At 49.2% G+C, this 13,289-nt stretch overlaps 6 protein-coding genes across 6 annotated transcripts; 3 read left to right on the top strand and 3 right to left on the bottom strand.

Moving 5' to 3' along the window:
* Positions 1-429: 429 nt before the first annotated feature.
* Positions 430-1,215, bottom strand: ABOM_011437 (uncharacterized protein; the record flags this gene model as incomplete). The annotated part of the gene is made up of 1 exon (XM_022538565.1): positions 430-1,215. The coding sequence occupies one exon, from the start codon at positions 1,213-1,215 to the stop codon at positions 430-432; it is 786 nt and encodes a 261-aa protein (XP_022383580.1).
* Positions 1,216-1,870: 655 nt separating this feature from the next.
* On the top strand, positions 1,871-2,331 carry ABOM_011436 (DASH complex subunit DAD1; the record flags this gene model as incomplete). Its single annotated transcript, XM_022538564.1, has 3 exons — positions 1,871-1,960; positions 2,038-2,100; positions 2,158-2,331. The coding sequence occupies 3 exons, from the start codon at positions 1,871-1,873 to the stop codon at positions 2,329-2,331; spliced, it is 327 nt and encodes a 108-aa protein (XP_022383579.1).
* A 582-nt stretch (positions 2,332-2,913) lies between these two features.
* ABOM_011435 (Rho4-like protein) lies at positions 2,914-3,882 on the bottom strand (the record flags this gene model as incomplete). The annotated part of the gene is made up of 3 exons (XM_022538563.1): positions 2,914-3,270; positions 3,322-3,525; positions 3,595-3,882. The coding sequence occupies 3 exons, from the start codon at positions 3,880-3,882 to the stop codon at positions 2,914-2,916; spliced, it is 849 nt and encodes a 282-aa protein (XP_022383578.1).
* Positions 3,883-6,213: 2,331 nt separating this feature from the next.
* On the top strand, positions 6,214-8,077 carry ABOM_011434 (PAP2 domain protein; the record flags this gene model as incomplete). Its single annotated transcript, XM_022538562.1, has 5 exons — positions 6,214-6,268; positions 6,340-6,556; positions 6,640-7,410; positions 7,468-7,952; positions 8,010-8,077. 5 exons carry the CDS (start codon positions 6,214-6,216, stop codon positions 8,075-8,077), a joined length of 1,596 nt encoding a protein of 531 aa, XP_022383577.1.
* A 783-nt stretch (positions 8,078-8,860) lies between these two features.
* Positions 8,861-11,974, top strand: ABOM_011433 (SUMO protease ULP1; the record flags this gene model as incomplete). The annotated part of the gene is made up of 1 exon (XM_022538561.1): positions 8,861-11,974. One exon carries the CDS (start codon positions 8,861-8,863, stop codon positions 11,972-11,974), a length of 3,114 nt encoding a protein of 1,037 aa, XP_022383576.1.
* Positions 11,975-12,467: 493 nt separating this feature from the next.
* Positions 12,468-13,187, bottom strand: ABOM_011432 (glycoside hydrolase family 16 protein; the record flags this gene model as incomplete). The annotated part of the gene is made up of 1 exon (XM_022538560.1): positions 12,468-13,187. One exon carries the CDS (start codon positions 13,185-13,187, stop codon positions 12,468-12,470), a length of 720 nt encoding a protein of 239 aa, XP_022383575.1.
* Between the last annotated feature and the right edge of the window lie 102 nt (positions 13,188-13,289).

The following is a 13,289-nucleotide window of genomic DNA, read 5'->3' as shown; positions in this document are numbered from 1 at the left end:
CCCGCTTCCCTTAATTAACGTGGGTCTTCGCGTGCATAAGTATCACTTTATTGTCTCCATTCAACGAAGCCACCCAGGCGATCCTTGTAAGAATGTATACTTACCTGGGCAGGGGTTTCTGAGGGGGTGAAGGACGAAAGCACATATGATAATGCTGGTCACGGCGGCCATAGTTTCATTTGGCATTGGTCGTATCTTGAAGTAGAGTACTACTAGTATGATAGCAGTACTGATAACAGTACTAGTAGCTGCCAGGTAGATGCACGTTTTCTGAAAGCAGCCTAGCTCAAACAATGTAATGAGATACATCTCCAACGTATATAGTGGATGCTGATTACAGCGAGCCAAGGCCTCATACCACCAAGATACATGAATATCATATACGCGAGGCTCTCGAATAATAACAAATTATATGATCTCATATCCCACTCAGAGCAAACCTCCATTGCCTCGATGGGATGGACTTGCAAGCGATTCAGCAAGACCGTCAAGCTCCTCGCAAAGCACATCGTGATCGTCACACTTTTGAGCTGTATTGTAGTCGATCAAAACAGCCCTCGAGTCGGTCATCAAGAAATTAAATCGATTAGTGTCCCCATGTCGGATACCCAGGGCATGCAACCGCGACAATGTATCCCAGCAAGCCTCGAGATCATCTAAAACTGCATGTCGAGCATTGAAAATTCGCTCCATCAGGAACCCGATTACGCGACCATCTTCGACCAGGTGACCCAGAAATCGTGGGCCAAGGTTGTGGCCCTTTATCCACTCGTATGCTGTTGTCTCGCTTTCCATGTATCGAATCTCCCAGTAGAAGCGAGCGAATTTGACGACAACAACGGTGTCAAATCCCGGACATCGAGCCTCGTAGATGCCAGTCCGAAGCCTCTTTCCCGCTTTAATATCTGAATAGTCGACCGAGTACTCGTGCCATTGGTTTTTGACACCCGGAAATGTGTTCCGGACGGCGCGTGCAAAATATGGCTTCCCGGTGCTCTTGTCTTTGGCAATTAGCCCATCATTCCAATCGCCAGGTGGAAACTCTGGCAGTAGAGATCTTAGAGATGGGCCGAAAGCCATATCAATGGTTGAGAAAATGTTGCCCTCAATGGTAGGATATTTAATATTTCCATGGGCTGAAAGTCGGAAGAAACTAAGATCAGTTTCATCGATTTCTGCCTGGAGGAGCTGTGCGTTTCCAATGGGGAGGGCCATCGCGCTCGTTGTATAAAAATGGGATATTGACAGCACAGGTAGCGAAATCCGTTAGAGGCCTTGCACCAAGAGTCTACCATACAACATAGGAGGATGACAGTCTACTTTTAAAACCTGTCCAGGGGTTCCCTTTGTCCCTCGCCTACAAGGTCTATGTTACACCGGAGTCAGGGCGCCAGACTTGGTACCCGATAGTTTCAATCTGTAAGCTGCATAGCATACTAGCAAAGAGAGAATCTAAGAAGTTGGTAATATGCAATCCTTTAGCACTGCAGCCGCAGTTCAGAGCACAAAAGCATCGCTCACAATAAGTATACAATCCATGTGAGTTATGCTAGATCTAGTACAGACTAGCAACTAGGTGTTGTAGATGATGACAAGTAAAAAGGCGGGGTATAGAGCGGTCACCGAACAAGCGGCAGAAAAGACGCGCTTTTGTTTGCACCATGCCCAATCAGGAGAACCATGTTCCAGTCCCACAATAATTCATGCGCCACAGGATGGTTGGCGATGCGTGAGTTGATAACGTGCATTGAGAGTGCGAATAATCCCGAAACAATATAACTGAGAGGATCTGCAGTCAAGTCTTTCTCCTTGCGCTTTCACCTTGATCCCTACACCCGTAAACTATCACAAATCTGTCCACCACACAAGAATGTCCATGACACCAGGTTCGAAATCCAGATCGTCCACCCCCACTGTGTTCGAACAGCAGCGGGGGGAACTGGTGAGAGAAATCGCCGTGGTAGGTTATATAATCTCGGACAGCGCACAGTGCTTTTAGCATCGAAAGAGCATACCTGAATTGACCGATCTGCGCAGGGAATGGAACAAGTTCTGCAAAACATCAACCGATTGAACCGAAATCTAGAAAGTATTGTTGCAGTAAGTTCTATCTTCCGGCTTCCATATACATATAACTGGCTAAGTCCAACTGCATAGGTGGGTAATGAGTTTAGCTCCGTTGAGGCTCTCTGGTCTCAATTTGAGAACTTTATGGGGCGACCAGAGGAGAAGGCGGAAAGTGGTGTGAAGGAGAAAGAGGAGCCTCGTGAAGACCAGAGCGAGCTGCATGAGCACGATCTCGCCGATGAGAGGAGCGAGTTAGACGGTTAAGATATGAGAGATGATCCAGAATATGTTCGGTGCATGGCTTGGTGTATTGGTGTTCAAATTCGGGGGGTGTACTGTTACACTCTATTTCTAAATGGTATATTATCAATCTACAAGACAGAAACATCTTTCGGGGTTCACAGTGTTTTTATATTCAGTGACATGGGAGATTCAGCGCCAATAAACACCCACCCCATGCATATGACATAGTGGTCCTCGGACCGGATTCGTGACAGACATCATGAGGAAAACATGCCAATTTGAAAAAATCAAGGTGGTCACAGACAAATAATAGTGGACATGAAGGAAGGGTAATAGCGTTTCATGGAGACAATCATCAAGGCAAAACAGGTATAGCAACATGAAGATGTAAAATCAAAAGTCCGCCGTTAACAAAACATTTAGAAAAGCACATAATGGGCTGTACCGCGTGGGTCATCCTCTCCAGGTCGCATCCAATTCATATCACGTACAAGGAGAAGCAAACCGCCGAAGCAACCAGGCTTCTTTCGGCGGAAAACAGGAGCATATAAAACAAAAACAGAGAGGGGGGCATGGGACACGTCGAGAGACAAAAAAAGCGATCTACAAGATCTTGCATGTACGCTTCTTGACCTTCTTGGGACCGCCGCCACCTCCAGTAGTTTTGCCACTGGTGTTATGACTTTGACGGTTGTTCCAGCTAAACTGTTCTTCAGCCGACACAACACTGTCAACGGCCATTTCGAACACCCCATCCACACCGCGCATTTCCTTGCTACTACATTCAATGTACGAGGCATTCATCCGCCGAGCCACTGCCTGGCCTTGCTCCGGGGTCACTGGCGTCAGTCCTTGGGTTTTGAGGAGTTCAATGCAAGTCCTTTTGTTGCGCAAATCAGACTTTAAACCAACCAGGATGATCGGAGTTGTAGGGCAGAAGTGCAAGACTTCGGGATACCACTATATACAGTCAGTGTTATGTGTCACATAAACAATTGCAAGAGGACATACCTTATCCATCACATTCTCTAGAGAGGCGGGGCAATCAATAGCAAAGCAAACAAAGAGCAAATCAGTCTCCGGATAGGATAATGGGCGCAAACGGTCGTACTCTTCCTGGCCTGCAGTATCCCAGAGGGCAAGTTCGACCGTCTTCCCTGAGGCCCGATGGACGGTTTGTGTGATGTAGTTTTCAAAAACTGTCGGAACGTATTTCTAGTCCAGGTCAGAATGGCGGTCGGAAAAGGCTGTTCAGTAACATTCAAGGGAAATAAAGAGTCTTACCTCCGGAAAATACCCTTGCGAGTAACTGATTAAGAGACATGTCTTTCCGCATCCACCATCTCCCACCACAACGAACTTTTTCGAATATGCCGGTGGTTGAGTGATATTCGTCGCTTCTGACATCCTCCCGCTTGAGATACTGGTATTTGTGCTGGCAGTTCCATTGCTCACTCGGACGCTCTGGCTGCGCCCTCTGCTGTGCCGGGGAGTGGATGAAGGAGGAGGTGTTTTTACTGAATGACGTCGTGACACTGCATAAGGCTGGTCATCGTACATATGACTCGACATGATGGCGGAGGCAAGCGGGCTGGGGTTGAATTAGGAGATTTTGAAGAACGTGGTGTTCAGCGGCGCCAAAAATGGAACTGCCCTTCTGATCTATTGCGTATAGATAGATCCACTGCCCGGTTTAGTGGTCTTCCGGAAATATTCGGTTTCCAGCGGTCGATAGGCTCTGTGATAATGTGAGGATGATGGTCGGGAGGAAGCTGAAGGATATTGAGAAAGATGATGGCGAGAAAATAACAACAAAAAGAAGTCGAAGATCGAGGGCAACAGTCTAGGTACTGAAAAAAAAAAAAGAAAGAGATGTCAAGTTTCACGATAGTTGTGGTAGTCCGATCAAGTAATGGCAGGTGTGGCGTGGCCGCTACTCCAGCTGACATGAAACCCGATGTTTACGGGCCGAAGCGCTGCCATGGCAACCACCTACCCAAGCCATGACGCAGTCAAATCAATATCAATCAAATCAATCCACACCCAACGCATCGAACCTTTTTTTAGCACAACGTCACTCGATTGATTGAATTACTCAAATCAAGGCATTCCTGGCCTATGGTCTGGGCCACACCTTCCAAACACCTTGATCTTCGTGGATTTCTTCCAAGGTCGACCCTATCAGTGACCTTGTTCTCACTCTCCCGTGCCCTAAAAGCGGCTCCGATCTCGAAGGTTGATTCTGCTTAGTGTCTCGATTGGCCCGCGATCACCGATTATGCAATCTAGACACTGGCCAATATCTCGGCCTAGATCAACCCTTGCGGGTCTTGGTCTAATAGTATGCTACTACTAGACAACTGTGTGCTTGAGAGACAGGAAAACACTGGATCCTTCGACCCTCCCCTCGCGAAGCGTTCAGCTGTCATCTGTCGGCACAGAGACGAATCATGCACGGCCACCGTCGTAGAAATTTCTAACCAATCCTACCTTACGTTATGTACCCAATTACCCAATGTCTCCACACCCCTGCCACTTATTGGAATGTAGTATGGTAGTATGGATGTGTGTGGCTCATTACGGTATCAACCAACTCGAATTCGCCCGACGATCGACACGTACTCGTGGTAGCCTGAGGGAGTATGCTAGAGACCAAAGGATATCAAAGTCTCTCGTCACGTTATATTTCGATATTTATTGTGTGAGGCCTACGAGCGACTTCTGTTTCTCTCGCATTCACTGAGAAGAGATCTATCATGGTTCATGACCTGAATGGTGTTCTCCCTTTTGGGAGATCTGCCTTATCAGAACCAAGTTCCACGTCAACAATTCAGTCCTCTACCAACATAATTCAGCATTTGGTCTCTGATTGGTTTGAGAGGCTGAGTCCATATTGACTTTGTCTCTACAATGACATTCTCTTTGGAGGGTTCTAGAAATAATAATACGAACAAACAAAACTCACGAGGTTAACCATGGTCTGTCCATATCGAAGATCTCCCAGAAACCAACCATCGCGTGGGAATAATACCGCGGGGATAATATCTATCGACTTCATTTAACTTATTGTCATTTAATTTTCAAGTTAAATCATTCCTGCCCGATGTATGTATGTAGCTCAAATGTTGGACAAGACATGGATGAGTGTGTTTGTGTGTGTGGATTAGTAAAATATATATAGTGGAGAGTTGGCCGTAGACGAACATGGGTTTGCTGTCGACTGTCACTTTTAGTTTATTTTTATTTTTATTTTTTTTTCTATGTGCTTCAATCTACCGAGGCTCATGAAGACTGATCATAAGCCGACCAATAATGGGAAAGAAAACACCTGTTCCCTTGGATTATTCTGATATTGAATCCACTTGAGCATACACTGTACCGAGTTCTTCAGATTAATGCAAAAAGAGAGCATCCGTAGGAACTCCGGACCCAGATTTCCTTCGGCGGTTCTTCATGTTCCGTCTTCCGTTGTCATAAAAAGCCTCATTTCGAGTGATAGAAAAATTCACTAAGGAAAGGGTTATCCACTCCGTACTCGTATCGGGCCAATTAGGGGTGACTAAGCACGAACGGAACATCCTACTTTGTATTAGTAGCAATTTCAACTTCTCCCCCGTGCGATTCAAATCGCATTGACCGCCCAAGAACCAAACCGCTGGATAGCGCGGGACAATTTCCCCGACTAATCCAAAATCGATCTGCTGTTGTCTTTCTCTCCCCCCTGATTGAAATTGAGCGGACAAGGGACAATTCCTGAAAATTCTGCACATTTCGTGCTTCCGAATGGTTTTCTCCACGAAATTGTCATCGGCGTCGAGACATTGAACTGAGCAGATCCTCCGTGGGATCTATGGGGAGACCGCAACGATAGCGTCAACTCTGATTTGAACGGCCGCCTGCAATATGGACAAGGGACCAAATGGCACACCAGATGCTGGCCTGAGAAGCCTTAATCATTGTGCGTCACGATCCCTATCTAACCTGATGGTCTTTCGGCGCGTCAACATGCTAACGGTGCGCTGATTATAGATCGCAACCAGCTCCCATCCTGGCGGTACTGGCCACGACAGAAACTTCTCCCCTTGGTGCGATATGAAACGCCATATCTTGCCTGGTTGCAGGAGAAGGTGCGGACTCCGGCCCTAGACTCCTACTTCGCATTTACAGCCAATCTCGGAACGCATACATTTTTCATGGTTTTCTTGCCTATACTGTTCTGGCATGGGTATACAAGCTTAGGGCGTGGGTATGTACATGGGCCCGAGACAGTTCCAAGTGCGCTGCGCTGTGGCCCTGTGATCACATTGACTAAAAGTATTAATTGGTTAGTATGGTAAATCTTCTGGCCTCCGGTGTCTTCTTTAGCGGTTTTATCAAAGACTTGCTTTGCCTCCCACGCCCGCTATCGCCTCCGCTACAACGTATTACCATGTCTGGTTCTGCTGCGTTGGAGTATGGGTTTCCCTCGACTCATTCAACGAATGCCGTCTCGGTCGCCGTATACGCACTGGCTCTTCTAAACATGCCCGACTCGACCTTGAGTCCTGCCGTCAACGTGTTTCTACAAGGTATAACTTACCTCTATGTCACCTCGATTGTGTTCGGCCGACTGTACTGCGGTATGCACGGGTTTTTCGATGTGATAATTGGCTGCTTGCTAGGAAGCTTGCTTGCAGTAATACAATATGCCTACGGGGCCGCCTTCGACGAGTTTGTAGTCTCGGCTTCCGGAAAACAGATCACGCTGGTGGTATTAGTGATCCTGGCTCTTGTTCGTCTTCATCCGGAGCCCGCCGATGATTGTCCTTGTTTCGATGATAGTGTTGCCTTTGCGGGGGTGACACTTGGGTTGCAAGTGGCTTATTGGCACGTAGCGAAAACGAGTATCACATGGGATGAACCCGTGCCTGCCACTGTTCCGTATAAGTTTCACGAATTAGGGGTGTTGAAGACAGCTATGCGTCTCATCTTGGGAGTGACATTGATTGTTGCGTGGAGAGAGGTTATGAAGCCCTCTCTTCTCCGCCTACTCCCCCCAGTCTTTCGAGGTCTGGAAAAGCTGGGTCTGTTACTCCCGCGACGATTCTTTACCGCAGCGTCGTAAGTCAGGTTTTGTCTCCATCCAACACGGATTCCTTTGGCTTACTGTTGAACCAGGCAATACAGCAAAGTTCCCACACAACTCAAGGATCATGAAGTGTTCCCAACCTTTTCCGAAATCCCGTCCATCTTTTCGAATATCCGCCACCCCCGACGACGAGCAATTTCTGTTGGTCCTCAATCGGAAGCTGATGCCTACGAAACCCTGGCCTACCGGGAAAAGCGCAGACGAGAAAGCCTGTCAAATAGCAACCGAACGTCGCCTCTCGTAGAGGAGGATACTCAGCAAGACATCTCCGACGGGCAACATCCTCAACTATCACGGAAGCGCTCCAAACTCCATGAATATGAAACCATGATGGGAACTGGTAATCTTCGAATCGCAACTGGCGTTGATGGTACAGAAGCACCTCCACTGACGGAGCCATTCCCTGATTTGGTTCCCGACCCCGAGCCGGACGAAGAAGAGGTGTTTGCGCGGATTAAGAGACCTCGTGTACGATACGATGTGGAGGTAGTTACGAAGCTGGTGGTATATTCCGGTATGTGAATTCTTTATCCCTTTCTACACTTTTCGGAACCTGGCTTACGCTGTCTAGGTATTGCCTGGATTGCGATGGAGGGAGCACCTTTTGTCTTTGACAAAGTTGGCCTTGCGCCGATTTAAAGCCATTTGAAATATAAGCTGAGAGGTTCAAGTTCAGCGGGCTGAACGTCACGAGTCATCATTACTTCTGTACCATAGCTGGTCTTCTGGTGTACATATATGACTTTGATGCGTTATGTATTTTCCCCCCCGTTTTTTGTTTTTCTTTGTTTCCATTCGTTGGTGTGGTTACGCGTTGAAGAGAGACTGGGAGGTCCAACAGAGGTTCGAATTGATTGAGGCCTCGATTATATACAGAGGGGTAATGACCAGAATATTGAAACTGCATCTTCAATGGTAGAAGAAGTGTTCTTGATATACTCATGAGCTACTTGTAGATCGATTTGAATGTTGTCCACGGCCATATCACGTGAGCTTCCCAAAGGGGGAAAGCGTGGGTGAGCTTGTGGGCGTCTAAACCATGCCGGGAATTTAACTTCCTTTCCATCAATTCACGTCTCCAGATTGCGCGCCGGTGGGAAGGCTCATTTTGCGCCTCTCCAGCCTGCCATCTGTTTATCACGCGAAGCACGCTCATGGAGCTGCCATTCACTCCAGCGACTGTCGCGACCTCAATAAAAACCATGGCAACCACCCATGGCCAGTAATTGCGATCCCATCTGTTTTACTTTCCCCCTCCCTCATTTCTCCACCACTTCCACCCACGTCTTCTTGATCCTCTTTTTGTTCGTCATCATCTTTTGCCTTCTCACTACACGATTTTCTCGCTTACAACGCGCTTCAAATCTTTCTACGTTGGTAACTGTACCTACTTTTCCCAATCATCCTGATTTCAAGTCCACCATGGCTGGCGTCTTCTCGACCCAGCAACGCGTGATGGAGGACACGACCATGAGAAACATGTGCAGAATAGATGCAGAAGAAACCTGTATGGGCACCGAAGAACAATACTACGACCCCATGGATATCAGCCCTCTTCCCTCAAACGAGCAGTCACGGCACAATGCCCAGCCTATGGACGGGACCTCCGACCGGAACGTCTCGAGACCAGAGTATTGGGTTCATTTTACTCCTCCTAAGAGCGGTGGTGTGCCCAAAGCCACCAGACTCGAAGGAAAGCCGGCGACACGAGCTCCAATCATCAGACCTTTGACGCGATTTTCACCGCAGGCGCGAATTAACCCATCGACAGGCCGCTTCAAGCAGCAGTTCATCGCGCAGCCCTTCCTCCGCAATGCTTTTGCCACGAACAACATAATCGGCCATTTGAATAACGAAACAAATGCCTTCACCTCGACTAACAGGTTCAGCTCTCATTCGAACAACATATTCAAGTCTCTGCCTCATAAGCCAGTGACTATTGGAACAAGCGTTCCCACCACACGTGATTCGTCTTTCAACAGTCTTTTGACCACCAAGTCCATTTGGGACCGCAAAACTCCTAGTTTTGAGTCCAACACATCGATTACTACCGCGACTTCGTTTAACTCTCGGAAGAGATCAGTCGACGATGGCTTCAATGAACCAACTTACCGTGCTACCCCCGAGACGGATAGCCCGTCGAACAAATATCGACGCGTTAGCGAGGAAGGGTTCCCCAATTCCGCTATTACAAGCCAGGAAGACACCCGGAGAGCCGAAGCGCCATCAACCCACGCTACACATCCCACCCAGGAACAGCCTACTGTACCAACCGCTACTTTTCCCGTCCGCCGCGATACTTCTACGCAATTCCAAACCCTGACCGCTCCTATCGCATTCGCGGCCGAGAGTCATTTGTCTACTTGCCTAAACGTTACTGACCAGACTGGTCATCCCCGCCGCACTGATGTCCTCATTCCTGGTGGATGGCCTGAGCAGCCTTCTCATGATAATGTATCTGCCACTGCAACACCTAATGCTGCTTCTGTCAATGATGTATTGCGCTTAGGAGAAGAGCCTCTCATGACGGGCGCACTTGACGCGCCATCTCCTACTACCTCACTGCCTGACCCCAGTGGCTCAAACACCGCTGCTGCTGATGAATCTGAGAATGCAGACGATCAGCGGATGCAAGCGATCGACACACCTGACAACGACCTCTACAATCGGCAGATCTCGCATATGCTACGACCATACTGGGCAACATGTTACACCATTGTTCAAGGCGCCTACGCTGCGTCCGGAACCGTCAAGAACGTTCTTACCAAAACTTGGAATATGATTGGGCAGCCTGTGATTGACTACGTACGATGTCGTCGCCGTCCGCAGCCATCCAGCCGCTCTCCTGGCCTCCGAGCTTCTCCGTCACGAGTCGCAGCACTTCGTCGCCTCCCCGAGGAGCAGAAACGCATGATTAGAGACTATGAACGACGTAGACAGAGAGGTTATCCTACAGTGCAAAATCTTCCTTTTCCAGATTTGACTCTGGACATTCCACAATATCCGACTACTGGATCTTCGTCTTTCATGGAGATGCCAAATGATTTTTACTTCATGTCACACGCCGCAAACTCTGTGAGAAACCCTCAAAAGGGCGGCAGCCGATCTCCTGAGAGTATAGGGAGCCACTGGGTTAATAGTGGAATTAAGAAACCGACAGGCGTCCAGAAGTCCCCGCAGGTCAAGTCTATGAGCCCCAACCTTAAACGTCGGTTGTGGCCAGGTAGGAACCTGGAGCGTGGCAAACGCGAACTTGCGCTACAAAAAGCATGGAAAACTGGGGACTTCAGCGGAGTCTTGAAGGACCAGAGACCTCCCGTCTCCACCCACATTGGACTTTCCGAACGCACCGAACGCCTAGGCGAGCCCGCGCCAGAAGAGGGGCCGAAGCCGAAACAGAAGAAGCGAGTGCGCTTCAAGGATCCGATTGAACAGTTCATCCCGGAGCCTACTCTCCCTGACCTTGCTCCATACCTTCATCCCACATCTCCCAACATCGACCGTGTTAGTCTTAGAAAGGCGTCCAACGAGCAGAAGGAGAATGTCCCGCCGGTTTTTAGTTCGGCGATAAAGACCGAGACTAAAGATGAGCAGGTTGGACTTGGGGGACATTGGTGGGAAGAACAGATTGAGCATCCACTTGGACGACCCGTCTCGGCCGTGAGACTCTTTTACCCGGAAGCGAAGCCGCTTCCGCCGGGCCGGACGGAGTCTGTCTATGCTGAGGAGTGGAGAAAGATCGAAGAGGAGGAGGAGCGCAAACGAATCCCCGCTCGAATTCGGGTTGAAGGCCCAGCTGTACGCCCTCTTTCAGGGGAGTGGATGAGCCGAGTGTCCAGTGCCATGGCCACAAGCAGCAATCGCCGCATCGCCACTACTCTGGCTGGGGACCCACTGACGAAGAAGGATCTGTCCACGTGTTTTACTCCCATGGCCTGGTTGAACGATGAAGTTATCAACTCGTACCTTGCTCTAATCGTTGACTATCTGCGCCGCACGAATCACAACAACGGCCGTGGCGACAAACCCCGGTTCCACGCTTTCAATACTTTCTTTTTCTCCAACATGCGGGACAAGGGCTACCAGTCTGTCCGACGCTGGGCGAATCGTGCCAAGATTGGCGGCGCATCTCTTCTTGACGTGGATACCGTGTTTGTACCGGTGCACAACAGTGCGCACTGGACGCTTATCGTGATCAAGCCTTTGGAACGCACTATCGAGCATTTTGACTCGTTGGGCTCAGTCTCGCACCGGCACGTGGGGGTGATGAAGGATTGGCTCCGTAACGAATTGGGCCCTCGTTACGCCGAAGAGGAATGGCGCGTCCTACCATCTGTCTCTCCTCAGCAAGACAACGGTAGTGACTGCGGCGTGTTCCTTTTGTCTACCGCAAAGGCGGTGGCCATCGGCATCGAGCCACTATCCTATTGCGCACGGGACATTGTCCTGCTGCGCAAGAAGATAGTGGCCGAGCTGATGGCCGGGGGGCTGGAGGGGGATTTCGATCCGGCCTCCGGCGGGGAGGTGTTGCTCTAGAGCAACACCTCCCAGTGGGGAAGTAGGGGGAAGAGGAAGAAAACCAAGCTGTCGACGTTGTATTGTGTTGTCTAGTGTTTGTCTTTTTACTTTTTTTGTCTTTTTTTCTTCTTTTTTTCTTTCTTGCATTGCGTGGAGTTTGGGGGTTGTGAGAGTATAGGATGGGCATATTGTAAGAGTTTGTTTTGGGATCATAACGGCGTTTGGCACATGTACGAGTGATACCCGTCAGTTGAAGCAAAGCTCCTGACATCTGACATTAAATTGGGTTTGCCCGGCGAAAATCGCTTTCGATGCTTACATGCACATACAGCATGCGACATGGGGACGGATTGAAATACGGACATGGACATGGACTTGGTTGATTTGGGTGCTAGATATCTGTGGAAACAACCTAGACCAATGTGAATACTTGCACAGGCACCGTGTCTCCATTGTAAAGATGTCGATTGAATATCTATAAGACCATGAAGACGTAGTGATTGCAGAGAACTTAATGAAAGTCACTCACATAACACGCTTTTCGACACCCAACCTCATTCCCTGTTCGTATATTCTCTTGCTTCGGGATATCACCTTCTAATGTCTTACTCCTAGCTCTGCCCACATTACTGCCAACATCCCCCAAATCAGCCCTCCGAACCGCGCTACCTCGCGACCTCGTCAAGCCCTCACCACGGCCAACAGACGCCCCAGCCACTGAAGAAACATTGAACGCCATCTCAATCCACTCAACTCCCAAGAATACAGACTCCCCAGCCCTCAAATTCCCCGTCCAATTCCCCCCATCGCTCCACAGGTTCAACACCAAAGTACTCGGCTCCCGAGGCACACCATAGGCCTTAACCGCCTGCAAAGTCTCCCCAGCATACCAACGCGAGAGATCAGGAAACCAATCCAAGCGATGCGTCGACCACACCGTCCACGGCACCGAAATATTCACCATGGAGCCCGCCCCAGGGATAGCGGTATCTGAGATAGGATCGTAATCCGGCTGGTTGGAATAATGGATCACATTAGGTGGATCGGAAGTGAGGATCTCGATATCCGATTCGCATGTTTTGGAACGGTACGTGAAGAGTCCGACGCAAGCGCCTTTGGGGACGGTATTATGCCTCACTGGTCGTCGACGTCCTTTGCCCCAATGCTTATCTTCGGGCTTTCGGGTGGGTGGATAGGTGATCCTGGGGCCAAGGGCAGTTTCCTTTGACATGAGTCTCATCCTCACGCGCAGGGAACAGTGCAGGATGTTCCATCGTAGGAACTCGATTTCGGCGGTTGAGACGTGGTCTGCGAGCCGGGTTGTTTGGAGGAG

Source organism: Aspergillus bombycis (assembly GCF_001792695.1).
Source record: "Aspergillus bombycis strain NRRL26010 chromosome Unknown contig00173, whole genome shotgun sequence".
Lineage (NCBI taxonomy): Eukaryota > Fungi > Ascomycota > Eurotiomycetes > Eurotiales > Aspergillaceae > Aspergillus > Aspergillus bombycis.
This window is presented reverse-complemented; position numbering and strand designations above follow the sequence as displayed.